This window comes from Bos indicus x Bos taurus, chromosome 19 (assembly GCF_003369695.1).
Source record: "Bos indicus x Bos taurus breed Angus x Brahman F1 hybrid chromosome 19, Bos_hybrid_MaternalHap_v2.0, whole genome shotgun sequence".
Taxonomy (NCBI): Eukaryota; Metazoa; Chordata; class Mammalia; order Artiodactyla; family Bovidae; genus Bos; species Bos indicus x Bos taurus.
In genome coordinates this window covers 40,251,609-40,271,991 of record NC_040094.1, presented here as the reverse complement: position 1 = coordinate 40,271,991, position 20,383 = coordinate 40,251,609, and the positions used below count along the sequence as shown (strand labels likewise).

The 20,383-nt window shown below is 57.3% G+C and overlaps 1 protein-coding gene across 1 annotated transcript in view; it reads left to right on the top strand.

The window, feature by feature from the left end:
• The window catches only part of SRCIN1 (SRC kinase signaling inhibitor 1), a 72,048-nt gene that overhangs the window by 20,618 nt on the left and 31,047 nt on the right, over positions 1–20,383 (top strand). The window contains exons 3-8 of the mRNA XM_027516654.1: positions 4,496–4,796; positions 7,848–7,946; positions 14,522–14,545; positions 18,475–18,670; positions 19,272–19,470; positions 19,902–19,995. Of these exons, the coding sequence (XP_027372455.1) occupies positions 4,518–4,796; positions 7,848–7,946; positions 14,522–14,545; positions 18,475–18,670; positions 19,272–19,470; positions 19,902–19,995 (891 nt within the window). The 5' untranslated portion in view covers positions 4,496–4,517. The remainder of the gene's footprint in view (positions 1–4,495; positions 4,797–7,847; positions 7,947–14,521; positions 14,546–18,474; positions 18,671–19,271; positions 19,471–19,901; positions 19,996–20,383) is intronic.

Below are 20,383 nucleotides of genomic sequence, written 5' to 3'. Positions count from 1 at the left end.
TGGGGGGCGCCCACTGCTCCCTGGTCATCCCAGCCTCCAGACAGGTTCACTTCCCCATTGCCCAGGCAGGGAAGGCAGAGCTAAGGGAGGCGACAGCACCCCCCTTCTCCACTTTCCCTTTCCCCTCATACTGAGCTGGATTCCACTAGTCCTGGGCATCTCTCCTGTAGTTTGAATCTCTGACTCAAAAATTATAGCTGGCCTTGCGTACTGAGGATCCTTGGAGAGATGGCAAGACCTCCAACTTCTCTCTCTGACTCCCCCAACCCCCCTGCTTCAGGGGCTGTCTGTCCCAAGGCCCCTTCCAGCAGTGTACCCCAGCTCTGCTTCCCCATCCAGGGTCACCCACTTTTCTCCTGCATCCCCTGTCTCTCCACTCTGCCCCAGTAGAATCCAGTCTGCTTACCGCCTTCAGGCCTCCCTGTCCCATCTGCCTCCACAGATCCCCCCACCCACAAGACCCTTGCCCAGATAGATCCTTCAGCAGCCTCTGCCGGTGAACAGAAGCATCGATCTGCTCAGGGCCGCTGCTACCCAGAGCCACTGCTTGCTAGATTGGAATTGATCTCCTTGGCTTTTCACCGAGCTGCTCTGTCTGGGGAGGGTCAGGGCCACTTGAGGCCTTGGTGGTGGCTGGAGCAGGCCCAGGGCAATGGGAAGGCTGCCCTGCTGTCCCACAGCCCACATGCCAGGAATGTCTTTAGTTCAAAATGTGCTTTCTCCTCATCGTCTTGCCAGCTTCTCACCCACTGCCCAGGAGGGGGGTTTAGAGATGTTGTCCCCATTTTACAGACCAGTACCCTCAGGCTCTGAGAGAGAAGAGGCTTTTAGAATGGAGAACTAAAAGAATGGCTAACCTGGGACCCCTCAGAGGAAGAGCTGACTCTAAACCCAGGAGGTCTCTGGTCTGGGCTTTTGTTCTCCCAGTGTTCGACCTCGGGCGCCCGGGGCTGGCTCAGATAAATTCTTGCCTGAGCCCTCCGTGCCCCCAAGGGCCTCTTTATCCCCAGGCAACAGAATGGTGCCCCAACCAAGAATCCCAGGCCAGTTGTCTTAGTCTACTGGGGCCCCACAGAGCGGAGAGAACTCTGCGCAGAGCAGGGAGCTAGGACTCCTGGGTCAGCAGGTACCTCAGCTCTTTCCCTGAGTTTCTTTGTTAAAGAAAGCCAAGGATCTTGCAGGTTCTTAGTTTTCAAAAGAGCCTAAAGATTTCAAATCAAAGCCCCACCTCCCCTCAGAGACAGCCCATTGTCTCTCCTACTTCCTCCTCTCTCCCTGCCACCCTCTAGAATCCAGGTCCTGCCTCACCCATGGCCCTGCGTGTACCTGCCGGTGTTCGGGCACTTGAGGCTGAGCCCTGTGGTGGAGGAGGCAGGGAGGAGTTGGTCCTTGCTCCACTGTCTCTGGGCCTGCTCAGCGGCCTCCTCCCTACCCCAGTGCCATCCACTCCTGTGAGGATTACGGGGCTGTAGTCATCAATAGGGCTGTGGGCACACGTTCACTGTCTGGAGCCTCTGCCTCCCTGCTGCCTGCTCTGGCAGCCTGGACCCCTCCTTGCCAGCCCCAGCTCGGCCCCTTTAATCGACCTGGGAGAGCCTGGGTGACCCTGGACCTCCCCACCCTCCCTGCTTCTCTCAGGCTGGCATACCGCCTGCCCTACCCCCAGGAGCCAGGGAAGGACACTGGCATAGAAGCCAGGGAAGGATGCTGGCACAGCTCCTCAGGAGCTGGCACAGAGGGTGCAGGTGGGCATGAGGAGCTCTTCTGAGTCCAGGGGCGTGGAAGGGCAGGAGAGCAGATGAGAACTGACCTTTCCCAGTGCACCTAGGTATCCAGAGCCCTAGGCGGCACGGCGAGCCTGGCTGGCTGGCACAGGCAGGGGGTGGGGGGCGCCCTCTGGCTCAGGCACGCTCAAGCTGGGCTTGAAAGCTGGGCTTCCAGCAATGAGGCTGTGGGCAGAGTCCACCCCACACTGGGCAAAGGAAGATAACAAAGTATACAGGGTGCTCCACCATGGTGGGTCTCTTCCAGCTCAGTTGTGTCCCATGAGGTAGTGATCCTCCAGCTGATGGTGAGGGTGAGTGGAAGACAGAGTTTAAGGGTCATGGGAGGCAACCCCCTGACTCCAGTTGGGGCTATTTTTCCAGCACCCAGAGCAGCCTCCCATCCCGGCCATCCTTCTTCTGGATAATTTTCAGGTCACTTCTTTTCAGCCATATTCACTGGCCACCTTGGGTTGCCACTAGCTCCTCAAGAGCAAGGGCTGGGTCCCCATCAAGATGGCCCTGGGGCTCCCAGCCTCAGTCAGGTGCCAGCTTCAGGAATTTCTTCACTACCAGGGAACCTTCATACTGTATTAATGCAAACTCAATTTGTTCTTTGTTAACTCACTTTGAACTTAATGCATTCACTTAAAAGGAAATCTTAGCTCACTGCCATCCCAAGGAATGATACCCATGAAATCAGGAGTTGGGCTTTCTTGTTTTTTCTTTTTTAATCCTTGAAAATAACAGTATAACTATTAAGCTCTGAAACAGCATTCCTCCCATAGTCATCTCTTGAGTGGACCTCACTTTGGGGAGCACAACCGAGGGACAGACGTCCTGGGGGAGGGAGGGACCCCAGACCCAGCGCCAGGGTAGGGAGACAGCAGATAAACAAGGAGTGTCAATGGTATCATTGTTCCATCAGCAAACAGTTGTCGTCTGGCCAGGAAGGCGTGGTGAGAAGGGGTGAGGTGACTCTAATAAATATTGGAGCCAAATCTGGCCTCGACCACTTACTGCAGCTTTGGGCATGTCACTGCCCTTCATTGACCTCAATAGTCCCATCTCTGAAATGGGATTACGGTAATACCCCCACAGCGGTGCAGCGAGGTGTGAAGGCCATGATAAGTGATCGGTCAGACCCTTGGAAACTTCAGAGCTCTGGGTCTATGGGGGCCATTCTTCCCTTGGTTTTGGTGGGAGGTGCTGGGTCGACTGGGGCTACCGGAGATGTACATGCCTCGGCCACATCCAGGGAGGAGTGTATGTGTGTGTTGGGCGAGGAGTGGCTTTCTCTGGAATATGGCTGAATGTCCTCTTGCCTCCTGCGGTGGACAGGAGGGGCCTGAGGAACAGTGGATGTGTGGAGGGAGGGGGCCAAGAGAAGTTGCACTGGAGGGAACCTGGTCGGGTCCCAGAATCCTCAGCGCCCCCCACTTGTGCCCGCTTCGGCTTCTGTGAGTTAGCCCCTGCGTTGGGCTGCCTGTGTCTGCTATGGTGCTTGATGCTTCCCGACCGAGGCTACCCTGAGGGTTTCACCTTTGAGACTAGTGGATTGTGAGGCTGGGGGCTGGGGGTATGCCGGGAAAACCGTATTTGTCTGCTAAGTGGGTGATTTCTGGAAACGAGGGAGGGCAAATGCGGGTTATGACCAGGAATATGGCTCAAGTAAGCCCCAGCAGGTCCTCCCATCCCTGGTGTGGGTGACACCTTGGAACCACCGTCCCTGCTGGGCTATGGGAAGGTCAGCATGGAGGCTGGAGGGTGCGAGACCGCAGAACTGGGCCTGCGGAGGCCAGGGGAGGACTCAGGGCTGGTGGGCAAGTAGGGACGGGCTTCAGAGTTCTGCATGGAGACCTCAACCCCCGGCCTTCTCTTTCTTTCGCTTCTGTACTGTCCTTTGTCCCCTGTGCGTCCCTTATAGGTCTTGGACTTGTGTGTGTTGGGAGGGAGACTGAAGGAAGGGCGGGGAGGGGAGGGTCCCAGCGGGGAAAGCTTGAGCTGTTCTGTCTGCTTTCTTTGAGTTTGTCCCCGGTCCATCTCTCACTGTCTTCTCTGTGCCCAGCCTCTCCTGTCTGTCTGTCTGTCTGTCTCGGGGTGGGCGGGGAAGGGGGTCCCCAGCCCCAGACCCTGGACCTGCATCTTCTTGGAAGTGTGATTTTTGCCCTCACTCCCCCTGCCCCATTGTTCCCTCGTCCTGGCCCTTTTCCAAGCCAACCCCCAGCCTAAAGACACGTGTGTCCTAGACATGCTAGTCTGAGGGAGGAGGTTGGCCTCCACCCCACTCCCAGGAGGATGCTCTTGAAAGAAAGACAGTACAGGCTCCTTTCCACAGTTTGCAGGAAGCATCTGAAAGGAACCCTGCTTCCCTCCCCTGTTCACCCCAGCTTAAGGAAGGAGGAAGGGGATGTGTGGCTGGAGAGGTGCCCAGGACCCCTGCTCCCAACCCCTCCTTGGCTCCTAAGGCCAGCCCCTAACCCGCATCATTATCCTCCAAACCCTGCAGAAGAGCAGGAAGCTGGACACTGCCTTTGCCCTCCAGCCTTCTTGGAGCCCCCGTTCTGCCTTTTCTGTTCCTAGTGCCTGTCGGGCAGCCCCTGCTTCACCCCAGGTGCCTCTTGCCGCCCCCCTTAGGTCAGCCCCTCCTCGCAGTGACCCCAGTGGGGGATGGGCAGTCCCAGGACGAGCACGCACCGTGACCCCGCCGAACCCCCTCTCCCCCCTCGCAGATCCAGAGCGGAGCAGCCCCCCATGCTGTCTGCAGACGATGCCGAGTACCCGCGGGAGTACCGGACCCTGGGGGGCGGGGGCGGCGGGGGCAGCGGGGGCCGGCGCTTCTCCAACGTGGGGCTGGTGCACACGTCCGAGCGGCGGCACACGGTGATCGCCGCCCAGAGCCTGGAGGCGCTCAGCGGGCTCCAGAAGGCCGATGCCGACCGCAAGCGCGATGCCTTCATGGATCACCTGAAGAGCAAGTACCCGCAGCATGCCCTAGCCCTTCGGGGTCAGCAAGACAGGATGCGGGAGCAGGTGAGTGGGGCCGGCCGCGGGCTGGGGAGGGGGTCTGCCTTGTGCGGTCCTGCCGCCAGGCTCATCCTGATTCTGAGACGCCTCTGGGGCAGAGGGAGGGACGCCGAAATCTGCTGGTTGGCTCTTGGGAGCCTGAGGAGGAAAGGGATGGGGGCTCAGGGCCCAGACCTCTGCCTGCAGTCTTGGAATTTGGAGCATGGGACTGGGCAGAGAAAGCCCAGCCTCCAACTGGGGCTGGTGGGCTGAGCAGAGGAAGGCTGTCTGGGAGGTCAAGAGAGTGGTGGGGAGGAAGAGGGGACAGCCTCCAGGACTGACTGTTCTGAGCCTGAGGGTCCATCTGGCGCTGCAGTACCTTGGGGTGGGCACCTCTGTGATATGGCTCCTAAGGGAAGGTCAGACCTTGGGAGGAGTTTCAGAAGGCTGGGTGGGCTGTGCCCCAACAGAGCCCAGAATTCCTGGCGCCTTTCCCTCCTCCCCCATTCTTCACCCTGTTCCTTCCTCCAAGACTTGCTGTGTGAGTTTGAGCTAGAGGACTCCCCACTCTGTGCCTTGTTTCTCTCCTGTCATCAGTAAGTCTTAGAGGGGAGTCAGGACTCCAGCTTCCCTGGTCCAGGACTTGCCTCCTTCTATATGAGGTGCGATGCTTCCTTTGTAAAGCTCTCCCAGATCCTTGGTTTCTGGATGCATCTCTGCATCCGAGTAAAGCCTTCTTGTCTGCAAGTAAGGCCTGTCTTGTCTTGGCCTTCTACTTACAGTCCCACATCAGTGTGGGGCCTTGACAGCTGCTTCATGCTGGTTGTTGAGACTCAGCTGGGAAAAGGAGTGGAGGGGAGGGGAGTTGTTCCCATCAGCACACCAGCATCCTTTCAGTCAGGCCTTGGGGTGTCAGTCTCTGCTCCCACAGCCGACTAGCTCTGTCCCCCTTTCCAAGTACTGCTGGGCGTGGCTGGGTAGGAGGAAGACTGTGCCCACCTCCATCTTCACTGCAGGGAACAAGGATACATTGGAGCATATCTGGTACTTTATCTGCCTCTCATATCACCTCCAGTTCTGTCCAGCCGTTATCTTTTTCCATCTCCAGAGCCCTCCCGGGAACAGAGTTACAACTGGGATAAGGGAAAGTTGCAGATGAAGGAGATCAGGCCTTCCCCCTCAGGGGTCCCTCGCAGCGGATTCCTTCTGTTGCTCTGGCTTAGGAGGAGGGGGCAGGGCCCTTTGTGATCTAGATGGGGTGAAACTTAAATATAGGGAGCACAGTCAGTCAGAAGAGGGTTTGGAGGAAGGGAGATCAGGTGGAGAGCCCTGGTCAGGGAAGGCTTCGTGAAGGAAGAGGTACTTAAACTAGGCTTAGAAGGATGGAAAGGGTCTGAATGGTCATGGGGGAAGAGAACAGTTTTAGGAGGTCGGAAGATGGGAGGTGAGTATAGATCTGAGTTGCTTTGGGGACTGGCATAGAGGTCCAACAGGCTGATGCAGAAAGCTCAGGGTGGGAAGCCGTGGGAGGTGTGGGGGCCAGATGGTGGAGACTAGGAGGGCCATGGTTGTTTTTAGATGGTGAATAGGAGGGGGAGTGGCTGGAGGCAGGGCAGGAAAGGAGGAAGAGAGTGTATTAGGGAGGATGAAGGGAAAGGGATGGGGTGGGGGTGGGGTGGAAGGAAGATGAGCAACGCTTGTTTGCTGTCTGGACCCAGAAGGCAAAGACAGAAAAACCTGGGTGACAGGGAGATGTTGGTGGTGCTTAGAGGGAAATAAGATGGTTGGGAGGGAAACATTTGGGAGGATGAGGGACTGGAAGAGGGGAGATGAGTTAGAGGGGGCATAGAGGTGTTTCACAGGGACGTCTGTTAGGCACTGAATATACAACTCAAGACTCTAGAAAAGGGGTTGAGGTGGGCCGAAATGGAAGTGGGACCTGGGGTAAGTGTAGTCACCAAGGCAGAATGGAGTCTGAGAAGAGAGGGCCCAGGATGGATGGGGAGAAGGGACCAGGAATGTCCTATATCCCCGAGGAAGGGGAGGAAGGCCCAGCAGTAGGGCCCCCGGCACTTCTGAAGTCTGGAAACAGCCATTGGGACCAGCCAGGATCTCTGGATCCATAGGGTATAGAGAACTCCTTTCTCGAGCTATGATGATGTAACGGCTAGTGTCAGGGGTTGGAGGTGGTGAGGAAACAGGATCCTGGGCTGCAGACCTGTCTGGGGAGGTCTGGCCAGAAAAAAACATGGAGACAGGCTGGATGGCAGCCTCAAGGGGCAGCAGGCCTGGGAGAGAGGATGTGGGCATGTCTAAGGGCCTCCTATGTGCCTGGCACAGTCACTGGCACAGGGCAGGCACTCAGTAAATACTTAGTAAATGAATCGAAGCACAGCCGCCCGCAGATTCATGCCTTTGTTCCTTCACTCTTTCATTCCCTGCCGTGCGCGCAAGTGGGTGGGACCTACAGATGTTTCACTTGTATCTAGGGCTCAGTGCCTAAGCCTAGCTGGGGCTCTGTACATGTTTGTGGGGTGACCGAGTGAGAGGTGGATGACTTTGAGGATGCTGAGGGGGAGGAGGGCCTGGAGGAACCAGGAAGGGATGGGTTTCCAGCCTCCCGTGTGGTGTGGGAGAAGAAAGCAGCCTCCCTGAGATGGCAGGGAGGAAAGCCGTGCTGCAGGGCCAGAGGTACACTGGGGTGAGGCCCTTCCTTCCCATATCTGGCTTCAGCCAGGAGGGAGTGAAGAGCTGGAAGAGGGAAGAGGTGAGGGGCAGCTCCCTTGCAGAATGTCCAGAGAGGCAGTGAAGAATTGATGAAGAGGACTTCAGGAGTATCTGCTGGGGAAGGCTTTGACCTGGGCTCAGAGAGCCCCCAGCCTGACTGGAGAGAAAGCCCCGGAAACAGATGGAGGGGATGTAGACTTGGTAAGGGACTAGCCAGCGTCACAGGGTCTCTCTGCAGTGTGAGCTCAGTGCCAAACCTGCCCCAGGAACTCCCCTCCCCGCCCCATCACACTCCCCCAGCGGCTCCTGCCCGCTCCCCCTAATGGGGTGTCCCCCCCTTCGCACACACAGGTTGGCGGCTGGACCGTGGACCCCGTGTGCCTCCTCAGCTCCCTCTGCTCCCACCTCCATGGCGACTCCGCCCCCTCCGGGGCTGGCCAGCCGGCCCAGGTGAGTCACCCGCCTCCTCCCACCCCCCAAACCCACGGCAGACTTGGGCTTTGGGGAGATTTTTTTCGAAAGGGGAGATCCAGGATTTTAATTTTGCACCCCTTTCTCTTATGTGGAGCCCGCATTTTCAGAAGACTCCAATGCCCTGTACTCTCCCTTGATAGTCTAATTCCTACCGTTCCCTCCCCAAAGGAAAAGGGAAAGTGTTAGTTGCTCAGTTGTGTGTGATTCTTTGCGACCCCATGGACTGTAGCCCACTAGGCTTCTCTGTCCGTGGAATTTTCCAGGCAAGAATACTGGAGTGGGTTGCCATTTCCTTTTCCAATTACCTCCCCGAACCTGTGCCAAAGCTTGGCTCTGGGGAAGGAATTTTTTTGAAGGGGAATAGGTTAAAAAAAAATTTTTTTTTTAATTCTTCTCTCTTTTAAACAGAAGTATATCTCTTCTACCCTCCCCCACTGGTTTTCAGGAATCTCTTTTGCCCAATTCCCACCCCCACTGCAGACCATCTCATTTCGCTGTCCCCACCCGCCCTCCATCTCTGAGTAGACCCAGCCTTTCCCTGATGTCTCATCAGCAGGAAGTCCTTCATGATGTCTCTCTCCCACCCTTCTTGCTATGTCCGATGCTTAATTTCAAAATTTGAAGACAACCTTGGCATCTAGCCACTTGTTCTGAACTGATTGCCTGGTTCTTCATCAAGCCTCAGTTTCCCTGATGGGAAGATGGACAGGGACACCCTGAGACAGTATCTTAAGGGCTCAGCCTTGCAGCTCAGCCCTGGACATTTCTGTGGGAGAAAAACAGGCATCTGAAACCCCAGAGGGGAGGAGGGACCAGACAGTCAGAGTTGCAACAGGCCATGGGCAGCCCTGAGGAGGCCTTGACTTGAGGGTTGCAGAGGAGGTACTGTGGCAGAGAATCTAAGAGGGAACCGTTTCTCTTCTTTGTGCATCCTGCTTCCTTCCCCTTGGAGAAGGGCAGGAAGTCGAATTTTTCAATGAGAATGAGGAGAAGGAAAAATGTGACAGCCTAGGAAACGGTTCCAGAGCAGGGACTCTTAGCTGTGTGTAACTCAAGTCTAGCATGAGATTGGCATGCTTGGCATCATTCACAGGGCACCCAGCTCATTGCCCTTCCCAGCTCTTGGCCCAGTATTGACTGAACTTAGGGACCAGAGATGTGTCTGCCCCCAAGGCTACACAGCAAGTGGAATGGGCTCATCTAGAGTGGTCACATGTGCGATGGAGGTCAGACTGGGACAGGGATGGGGATGAGGTGTGAGCCCCAAATGGAGCAGATGAAATGTCTTGAGTTGGAGTGATGGAGGGAAGTGAGGCTGGATTTGGTGAACTTGATGTCCCAGGTTATGGGGCCCCAGGCCTGTCTGCATCTGGAATCTACTCTGTTGGAAGGAAGGGGAGAGCTTGAAGAGGTCTTCACCCCAGGGCTTTGAAGTACAGAGAATAGTGGCTGTGAACGGGATCTTGTCATCACTTTATACCTAGTCCTTATCGAACTTCTCTTTCCGAATGGCTGTGTCTGAGGCCCCTTTTTGTGAAGTGCAGGACCAGAGACGTTCAGCAAATGCCAGAGTCACACAGTCGGGCAGGATCAGACGTCACCGAGGACATTTAGGCACTCTAGGTCCCCCAGGCTTGGCTGGGAATTGAATCACTGGAGAAGTAGAAGGGTCACGGTGCACCGCGGAGACCCTGGTGGGGAGAGGCTGTAAGCTCAGAGGGTGGCGGGTCCGGAGACGGGCCACTCTCCTCCCCGCTACCATAGGCCAGATCGTTAGGGGTGGAGGCCTGAAGACGACCCTGGAAGGGGACCGAAGGCCGGACTCCAAGTCGCAGCCCCTCCCCCGCTTCCACTAAGCTGTCTAACCTCCCTCTCTCCTGCTGCAACCCGAGTCCCGGGCGGCGGGCCGGCGTATCGGGTGACCGCGGCGACGCAGCCACCAGCCTCCGCCGTTCCTCGGCGGGGCTGCGCCGGCGGGGCCGCGCCGGGGAGGGGGCCGGAGAGAGGATGTGCACGGCGGCGCGCCGTGCCGCGCCAGGTGGAGTCGCGGTTACCGGGGCGACCGGGGCCCGGGCCGGCTCGGCGGCGGCGGCTCTCGCATTGCAGCAAAGGGCACCGGCGGTGGCGGCTGCGGAGGCGGCCGGGGGAGGGGAGAGTCCGGGTGGGTGGGAGTAGGGGACCGCCCTCCCTCCCCTCGCCCGACGCGCGACCTGGGGCTGGGGGCCCCCGCGCATACACCTGTGGCCGCAGGTAAGGGGGAGCGGCTGCGGGGGCCGGGGTCGCCGCCTCGGGTTCCGCGGGGCGGGGGCGCGGAGACCGGAAGCCCTCCCACCCGGTTCGGAGGGGTGGTCTGGGGCTGGGGGCATGCAGGCCGCTGAGGTTCCCGATCCCTGAGAAACGCCCCCTCCCTTCTGCCATCGCGTTCACCGCTTTCCGCAGGGGACCGGCCCCTACCCCGAAATGCGGCTGGCGCCGCCTCCCCCAGCCTCAGAAAGTCATGACCTTTTCGGGGTGCTCCGTCGCCTCCGGCTCAGCGCCGGTCCCGCAGCACCACCTCCCCCGCCCCCCACCCACACTTTGCACCGGAAAGGGGTAGGAGGCCGCCGGGTTCACAGGGGAGTCGGGCACGTGCGTCGCGGTGAGAGGCTGGAGACCTCGGGGGGCGTTAAGGAGCCCCAGCCTGGGGCGGGGTCGGGGGGCGAGTGTTTACGCGGACGCGAGTTCACTGGAGTTGAGAGGTGGGTGTGTGCGCTGCACGGAGGATCCAAGGGACTGGAACTAGGGTGCGACCCATAGGGTCCCATCCCTCTCCGGAGGCTGCGTCGTCGTCGGGGCTTGAGGTCAGGGAGGGGTCATGTACTCACCTAGCCTACAGGGGACGTCTGCCCAGGGGAGGGGAGAGACCTCAGCTGGCAGGGCTGAGGCTCCCAGGGGACACGGCCCCGCCCTCCCAGGGCAAGAGATGGGGAGAAAGGACCAGCTGCAGGGGGAGAGAAGAACCACTACCCCCCAAGGGTGCCTAGGGTGGAGGAGGCAGGGTGTTAACTCCTTAGCTCCCCACCTTCTCCCCCCCCCCACCCCCGCAGGAAAGAAGTTGGTTCCTCTTCTCACCTGGGAGTTTGAGGACCCCTTGGCACTGCTTCTTGGGTCTCCAGGAAGCTCCCATCCCATATTACTGAAAGCCTGGTCCCTACAGAGTAGATGGTTGACTTCCATGTTATCCTCATAGAGCCCTTCTCATGACCCTCAAGTGGTTTTCCTATGCAGCCCTTTTTCCCACAGTCTCACTGTCCTCTGGAAAGGTGAGACACCCCCTTTCTGAGTCTGGGGGAGGGAGACAGCTTTACCCTTGGGTTGGGGAGCCAGATCTTCCTGGGCCCTTCCTGCCCTCTGTCCTCGTTCCAGGGGTTTCTGGTGCTGGGCAATTCCCAGGGAAAAGACCTAGAAGGCTGAGCAGTGCAGAGTGCCAGGAGATGGAGAGTGGTGCCAGGGAAGAGTACGCAGAGATACACCACCCCACCCCCCTGCCCATGGCTGGTCCTGAGTTCTTGGCAATGATTTGTGGCCAAATATTTGTTGAGAGGCCCTCTTATACCAGGCACCCTATGGGCCAGGGCAGGAGGAGCTGACAGCCAGGAAGAGGGTGAAGAGGAAAGGGTGCTGGTGACTGGACAAGGAGAGCCCTACTTTTGCAAAGGAGCTGCCTCTGCTCCTCTCAGTCACCCAAGGCTGTCCCAGGGGTTTACTACCCTGGAAAGAGCCAGACAGGGATGCACGACATCCCCAAGGCCCTCTCCCTACCACGGTTTTCCTCTCCAAGGACACTGAGTTGCCAGGAGACTGTGTCTCACCCTGGTGGGCACAACCTGAGAGGGCCATCCTCCCCACTCTCCAGAGGTGACAGAGGGGCAGCATTCTGCGTGCCCTACCAGCCAGCGCCCGAGTCCCGGGACTCTGGTCCCAGCCTCACTCCAAGTTCACCAAGCACAAAGACAGCAACTCTTCCCTCTACCCGCTAGTGGGGCTTGGCTGGCCCGTCCTGTGGCACTGGTGCCACCCAGTCCTCTCCCCTGGCCCAGCTAGTGATCTCTCCAGGTCTGAGTGCCCCAGGGATGTGCCTAGCATAGCCTGAGGCAGGCCCATGTTGGGGGCACAGCTAGCATGGCTGTAGCCAGGACCCATCCCTCTTCTGCTCCCAGAGATGTGAGGTGGGCACCAGTTGCATACTGAGCCTGGTATGTTGACTTTTGGGGCTGGGTGGGGGAGGGGCATTTTCTGCTTCTTTTGCATCAGGACACATGATTGTCCTACCTGACACATGATATCTGGGACATCATAGGCCTGGTACAGTGGCTGAGGTGGTCAGAGGCACCATGACCCAGCTAGTTGGGGGAGGGAGGCATGTGACTCTCTTTGTGTGTGTGCATAGTATGTGTGTGTGTGTGTGTGCGCACGTTGCTTTGTGTGTCTCTGCAGTCGTTGTGTATGCGTATGCATATGTGTGAGTGGGCGTCCATGTCTCTGTGTGTTTCTGTGACTTCCTAGGGGCTAGGGCTGGGGGGGGTGCCTCTGTGATTCTGCTTGTAGAAATGTGTGTGAGCAGGTCAGTGTCTGGTGTGGGGTGGGGGTGGGAATAGGCGGTGCATGTTTGTATGGAGGGGGTTGGTCCACCTATGGGTATCTCTGTCTCTGAGTTTCTGTTTGTTTCTGACTGTGGCCGGCCCTTCTCCAAGTGTTTGTGTCCCTTTGTGGGTGTGTCTGTTGCTCTGGGTGTGTTTGTGGTGATGTCCTCATGGGAGGTTGTCTGAGAGTCTGTGCGCAGCTCCGTGGGTGGTCTGCACACCGGGGACGTGCAGCTGGATGAGGGACGGTGGCCTTCTCTGCAGAGCCGTCCATCACCACTGGGGCTGCAGACATGACTCTCATCATAAACCTTCCCCTGCCCTCTGCCTGGCTCTGCCTCCCCGCCCCAGTCTTGATCACATGTCCACTCCCTCTGCTCCCCCTTCCCTTCCCCAGGCCACAGGCAGCTGTGGCTAGAGCCTGTTACTCCAGCCCTTCGCCCCCGCCTCCACTCAACACCCATGGGTGGCATGTGTCCATAGATGGTTCTAGATATTGGCTAGGGCACAGACTTCGTTGTCCCCTTCCTCTGCCAGGCATGTGATTATTTTTTTGCATCTCTTGGAGGCAATGCTGGGGGGAAGGGTGGGGGTGTGGCCCAAATGGGATGGTTCTGGTGAGTAACCCTCTTCATCCCAGCCCTAGTGGCATCATCCCCACCCTAAAGGTCAGAAGCCTCCTCCCAGCAGGATCCCTCTCCAGCTCCTCCCTGCCATAAAGTATTCAGGTCCACAGGACACCCCACCGTGGTGCCCTCTGCCATCAGGGACCCTTGGTGTCCCTCTCCTCTGCCAGCGGCTCTGAGGCCTAGGGAATCTCATCTGCTGGTGCCAGGCACCCCAGGGCCAGGCCATCTGCTGCCTCTGTCTCCCTGCTGAGGCTGGCACCGGTCAGCAGGGTGTCCTCAGCTTTGCCAAGAACCAGCCCAGCCTCCGGGCCACTCCTCCCTTGTCCTTAGCCATCTGGAGGGGCCTTCTGGTCTCCGGAGAAGGCAGGGTGACTCTAGGTTATTGTGAATGAGGAGAAACCTAACACACCCATTCTGGGGGAGCAAGGAGCCCTACTCTCTCATCTGTCCGTCCACAGGACATCGCCGACGATCCCTTGCTGCCCGTGGCTTCCCATCCATTGCCCAGGGCTGTGGGTTGATGGGCATCTGTCCACTTTCCCTGAAACCTGGGTCCATCATGTCACACAGGCCTCCTTGCCCTGGCCTTGGCTCCCTGCCTCCCTCTTCTAGTCCCTGCCCCGTCAACCTTCCTGCGGTCCACTTCCCATCCCACCTGGGTTCACTCAAATGCTTTCTGCTTGTCCACCTCGTTAAGTCTAAATTCTTTCGCTCAGCATTTAAGGGTGCCCTTCTAGCCCCAGCCCCTTTGCAGCTTAATATGCTACTTTCCCGGGCTCTGCCCCAACCAAACTGGACTGTCTCCTCAACACACCCAGCACATGCCTGCCCCAGGCCCTCTGCCCATGCCCTTCCTCCCAACCTCCAGCTGCTCATTTAAGCCCCAGCTCCAATGCCACCTCTTTCGGGAAGTTTCCCCTCAGCTGGCACAACCAGATGCCATTTCTCTCATCCCGCAGCTCTGATTCATCTCTGCCAGCATCTCACGTGCTCTCATATCATGGTCATCTGCATCTTTTCCTGCCTGTAACTCTCTGAGGACTGTTACCGTGACTAGATTGCGTGACTTAGAAACATCTGGACTGGTTCTCCCCTCCCCCACTAGCAGGCCTGGAGCCTGCTCAGGGCCATCCCTGGTCTCCAAAGAGAGTGGGATGTACTAGGCATGGCTGCCTTCCTGTTCCTGGGAGGGTGGAGGGCCCAGGGCTGAATGCTGAGTGCCAAGGATCTCTAACCTACCCCTGGCCCTACTCTCCCCTCCCAGCCCCCACATAACCATCTCTTCTCTTATTTCCATCAGCAGCCAAACTACTGGAGTTTCAAGGTCAGTGGTGGTGCTTCTGCTTCCGTGACAACTGCATGTGCTGTCCTGCCCTCCCCCCTCCCTGCACATGCTTTGCACAGGGGTGTGCGTCTGCAGGGGGCCGTCTGGTGTGGGTGGTGGGCCTTGGGGCTGCAGGCTGGGGCTGCTGCTTTGAGAGAGCCTGGGTTTGCCTGCCAGGGGCTTGTGGAGCCAGTGTGGCAGTTTGGGCCACCCCTACTGGGAATCTGGGTGGGGGGTGCTCAGGCTTACCCTGAGACACAAGGGCATTTGGGAATGAGATAGGTATTTCCCCCTGCTTGGAGAGACAGCTGGCTCCGAGGGAGGGCCTTGGATCCCATGATCTTATTGAGGGCCTTGTCTTCTGAACTCAGACTTCATTTTCCAAGCCTGGAGGAGGAAGGCCCCTCCAGACAGGAGGCCCCGTGACTACAATAGGTCCCTCATCCCTTTCTTACTTTCCACTATGGAGAGAGCTGGTCATGCCAGGCAAGAGACTCACAGCCCTGCACCCGCCCCCCCCAAACCTGTTGCCCAAGTGGAGGACTGAGCTCAAGGATGGTGCTCTCCTGCCTCCTCTGGAGAGTTCGGACCATGCACAGCTGGAAATCTGTGCCCTCCAAGGACATCCTGCTGACCCCTGGGGGAGCACACTCTGGGACCTCCCCATCTTCTTTGGCACCAGAGTTAGAACTGAACTACGTTAGCCTGCTGCTTGCATCCTGGGGTCCCCAGTTCCTCAAATCCTGGGCATCATGACAGGGGTGGGAGGTATACATTCCAGACTCTCCCAGTGCCATCTTGCTCCAAACATCTTGTTTGCATGCATCCTCCCAAAGGGAAGTTCTTGAATCAGAGAACCACAGAAGTGTAGATTCGTGGGGTCAGGCATTATAGGCTTTTTGTAGGAAGCAGTAGCGCATAGTGGCTCAGTGCATGTGGCCGAGGGCCAAACTGCCGGGTGGTGAATTCCAGTCTGCTACTAACTAGCTGAGTGACCTGGGCAAGTTACATAAATTCCCTGAGCCTTGGTTTCTCTTCCATAAAATGGAGCAGTATCTACGTCATAGAGTTGATGTAAAGTGAAGGGACAAGAGACTGCATGTCCTAAATACAATGCCTGGCTCATGGGGAGCCTTACTTTGTTAGCTGTTAGCATCATGGATGCTGACATGATTCTCCACTCAGAATCACCTTGGGAACCTGTCAAAAACCTCGAACCCCAGGCTCTAACCTCCAGAGATTCAGATTCAGTGAATGTGAGCCCTGGAGAGAGTGTTTTTAAAAGCTCCCAAGTGATTCTGCCCCCATATGTGGACAGCCTTTGGGAACCTCAGATCCTGGTCTGATCACCCCAGCTCAAGGTTCCCTCCGTCTGATGTCTGACTAGGAGTCATCAGGTCCTCCCTGGAGCATCTCCAAGGACCAGTGCTCACTGCTTCCCATCTTTGGGAAGCCCTTTCCTGTCTTTGCGGAGCTCTGTTTGAATTACTATTTTGTTCTCTTCCCATCTCCCTTGTAGTCAGGAAGTCCTTCTGGATGTCTCACTTTTTCTCTGCTCTGTTGTCCCGGCTCAGGGCTGGAGAGAAGCGCTATTGCACTTTCTCTTTTCTCAAGAGTGTTTTCTACAAAGGCTGTGAGAATGGAATAAGAGCCCAGAAGACCAGGATGGAGACTGGAACTGGTGGGGCAGGGAATGTGGGTGTGTCTTCTCCCAGGGTTCCCTGGGCAAGGGGCTGCCTTCTCAGTCCCTAGGATCCCTACTCCCCTTCATTCTGGCTCCTGTTCCATCTTCTTATTGGCAACTCATTTGTGTCCCCCTGAGGTGCTGTGGCCACCCCCTACTCTTCATCCTCGCTAGCTGCCTCATCTTGCCTGAATTCTGTAGCCCCTCATCCACACTAGCATGGCAACCACTGACCTTCCAGTTGCCTGGCAACCTCATGACCACCAGACCAGGCCTGGTTCCCCACACTGTGAGGAAAGAGAGGGGCACAGGCCAGCCCTGGTGATCAGCCTAGAACTGAACTGCAGACTCCAAAGTCTGGGCCCAGGCATCCCCCAAGTGGGCCCAGTTCCTACGCAGCCTCCCTCCTCCCCAGACCCATGCCCACCCACTGATCAAAGCATTATGCTTGAAGCTGGATGCCCACTAATGTCCCCATATCTGACCTGCAGCATCCCCAAGCTCTGAGGCCACTTTGGGGACCGCTGGGCACATTGCTCATCAGAAGAAGATGCTTTCTCTTTTGAGAGTGCTAATCTGATTGGAACATTAAATTGAGTTAATAGGAAGATGGAGATGAATTAGGGGTTAATCAGGATTTACGGAAGGGGGGAGCTGAGGAGGAGAATAATTCCTTTTTAGAGACACTTTTACTGTTTGTTTGTTTTTATAAAAATGAGGGCTTCCCTGGTGGTACAGTGGTTGAGAATCCACCTTCCATTGTAGGGGACGCAGGTCTGATCCCTGGTTGGGGAACTAAGATCCTGCCTGCTGCAGGGCAAGTAAACGGGCATGCCGCAACTACTGAGCCCAAGAGCTGTAACTAGAGAGCTCCAAGCGCTGTAATGAGAGATACCCCATGCTGCAAAGACCCAACACAGCCAAATAAATAAATATTTTTAAAAGACATTAGAATTATAAAAAACAAAAAATATAAAAATTATATATTCTGATTGTATATAGTTCACACAGCCAGGCAATGTATAAAGTAAAGAGAAAGGTGTGTCTCAGCCCCAAGATAACCAGTGTTAATGGTTTTGAATGATTTGTGGTTGTTAAAAATTATTTTATAAAAAGAATACAACTGGGCAACACGGTCTTTTTCTTGATAACATGTATATGTGATACATCTCATATATATATAATGTTGCATAACAGAATGATGTAGATCTGATTCATTATCTTTCTCCCTTAAATAAATGAGTTTCTGATAGCAACCAGGTTTGAGGGGAGGAGCTGGGGCAGACTGGAAGGAGCTGTGGCTGAATGAGAGCTCCAGCCCTTCAGCCAAAAGTAGATTCTTGAAGTGCAATTGAAATCAGGGTGTCCCCTCTCCTAAAGAGAGGGTATCGAACTGTCCCTGGGGCAGGGGATGGTCATTGGGTGACACCCTTCCCTAGCCCCAGGCAGATATCACCCTCGGCTGTAGCTTCAGGACAAGGGCTGCTATGATGAACTGGAGGAGGCCTTTCTGGGCGGCTAGCCAGGCACGTTGGCCATGTGGCAGCATGTGCCATGCAGGGAGGGGCTGAGGCCTGACACTTAGGCCATGTGCTTGTGTGGGCTGAGCATGTGCACTGCATGTACTAAGCAGGTAGTCTGAAACTGGGGTCCAACTGGTTTGGGGGGTTTTGGGGTGGTTCTTCCAGTCACCCTAGGTCGAGGACATTGTGCCCAGCTCTGTGAGGGGCCATGCCTCCCAGAACTGGGATCCCAGGGCCCCTAGCTCTCTGCTTTCTTCCTGGACCCTGTTTCCCACCCCCACCCCAACCCTCTGAACTCCATGAAGGATAAATTCATCACTCACAAAACCGCCGCTTAATTAATGTCTGGAACTAATGCCCCAATTTGCTCAACGATTCTGCTGCTCACCTCGGTGACAAATTTGTGTTGTTGTTCTTTGGAAGCTTAAAATAGCAGGCGTGCCCATGGCTCCCTGCTCAGATGGTTTCTTGTCTGGCTTCCCAGGGTGCCTGAGTCCTTTGCCCAGTCCTTACCTGCTGGGTATCCTGGGGAGACCAAGGCCCCAAGAGTTTGGGGAACTCTCCTGCAGTCACACAAGTCTGAAATCCAGGAGACTCTCCTGTGTGTGTGTGTGTGTGTGTGTCTCTCTGGCTAGTTGGGGCTCCCCAGGCCAGGATAGGGGCAATGGGCAGAGCAAAAGGGGCTCATGCCTGCTTTGTCTCGCCCCACCCCATCCCCGCAGACCCGCAGCTCACGCCACACTCAGGGAGCCCAGCCTGGGCTGGCCGACCAGGCGGCCAAGCTGTCGTACGCCTCGGCCGAGTCACTGGAGACCATGTCAGAGGCCGAGCTCCCCCTAGGCTTCAGTAGGATGAACCGCTTCCGACAGAGCCTGCCCCTCTCCCGCTCAGCCAGCCAGACCAAGCTGCGCTCACCAGGTACTGCCTGTCCATCTTCCCTCCTGGCCACTGGCTCCTCCCTCTGTTCTGCTCATCCCGGCATCCTCTCCCTCCCCTTGACCGCTTCATCTCTCCTCAACCACCTTTCTAGGGAGACTCTGGCTCCCCTCCCCCATCCCCATCTTCCCGCCCACCCCTCCTCCTCCAATCTCCTCCCCTCAGGGCCTCTCCCTCCTCAGCTGCTCTCTCACCCGCCTTCTCCACCTCTCTTCCCTCACTTCTCTCTGCCTCCGCACCCCCTTCCCTGTCCCTCTCTCCCTCTCTAAGCCTCCCCTCTCCCACCCCCTTCAGCAGCCCCCCATTCCTTCATTCCCCGCTTCCCTCATCTCTCCCCCTCACTCTCAGTTTCTGCCCCAACTGCTCCGGCCCGCAATTCCATTTCCTCGCCCGGACTCCAGCCTGCCTGGGGTGCCTTGAGAGGCCGGCAGCATGAGGAGTGCCTGGGTGCACCTGCACTCCGGGGCGGCGTCCGGCCTCAGACCCTGCCTCTGCGGGACCAGCGGGACTCCCGAAGGTTCCCCGAGCCGCCGGGGTGGTGGCGGTGGCGGCCCCGACACCAAGGGTGGCGTCTCCTTTGCAGGGGTGCTGTTCCTGCAGTTCGGGGAGGAGACTCGGCGCGTGCACATCACGCACGAGGTTAGCAGCCTGGACACGCTGCACGCACTCATCGCGCACATGTTCCCGCAGAAGCTCACCATGGGCATGCTGAAGTCGCCCAACACAGCCATCCTTATCAAAGATGAGGCTCGCAACGTCTTCTACGAGCTGGAGGACGTCCGGTGGGCGTGGCCCCGGGGGGAATGGGGTGGGCTCCCCGTTACTCCTCCTCCGAGGGGGGTCTCGAAGCCACAGGTCATTCCCCAGCCGCCTCCTCACCTAGCCTCAGCCCCCTTTACCTCTCTTCCCGGAGCCCTACCAGCCCGCCCCTTCTTCGGTCATCTCGGCCCCACCGCCTTCCCTTTAACTCATCCACCCCTGCTGGTTGGCCTTGGCTTGAGCTAAACTGAAAACAGTTCGTGAGGCCGAGGTAAACGGGGTAGAAGATGCTGGTTGTGTGTTGGTGGCAGGCAGCCTGAGATCTACTGAGCAAGGAGTTAAGGGGTTGGAGCTTGCGGCCCCTCTTGCCACCCCTTTCCCCTTTGCCTGGAGGTGCCCCCTCTCATCGCAGGGCTGGGGGATGGTGACCCTCTGCACCCCTTCCTCCCCCCAGGGACATCCAGGATCGCAGTATTATCAAGATCTATAGGAAGGAGCCACTCTACGCCGCTTTCCCTGGCTCACACCTCACCAACGGGGACCTTCGGGTATGGCTGGGGTGGCCCAGGGCATGGAGGAGGTTGGGCAGATGGGTCCAGGAGCAGTCTAGCCACTTGTCATCAGGGACCAGGGCCAGCTTTGGAGAAGGGAACGTGGAGGCTGAAGCAGAGGATGGCCTTCATTAATTGTGGAGTCCTGGAGGTGTCCCTCCCCTCATCTGCCGCTTTCCCTCTGGTCAGATCAGGATTTCTCAAATCTGCCTCTAAATATCCTAGGAGACCGCTCTCAGGAACCGCCCCTTCCTTCTTTGCTTTCCATCCCCCACCATGGGGTGAGCTGGAGATGGCTCCTCTCTCTGTTGCCTGGCCCTCTGCCACTTCTTCCTCCGTCCTGGGAGCCCTGACGGGAAAGGGGTCGAAGATGCAGTAGGAGGGT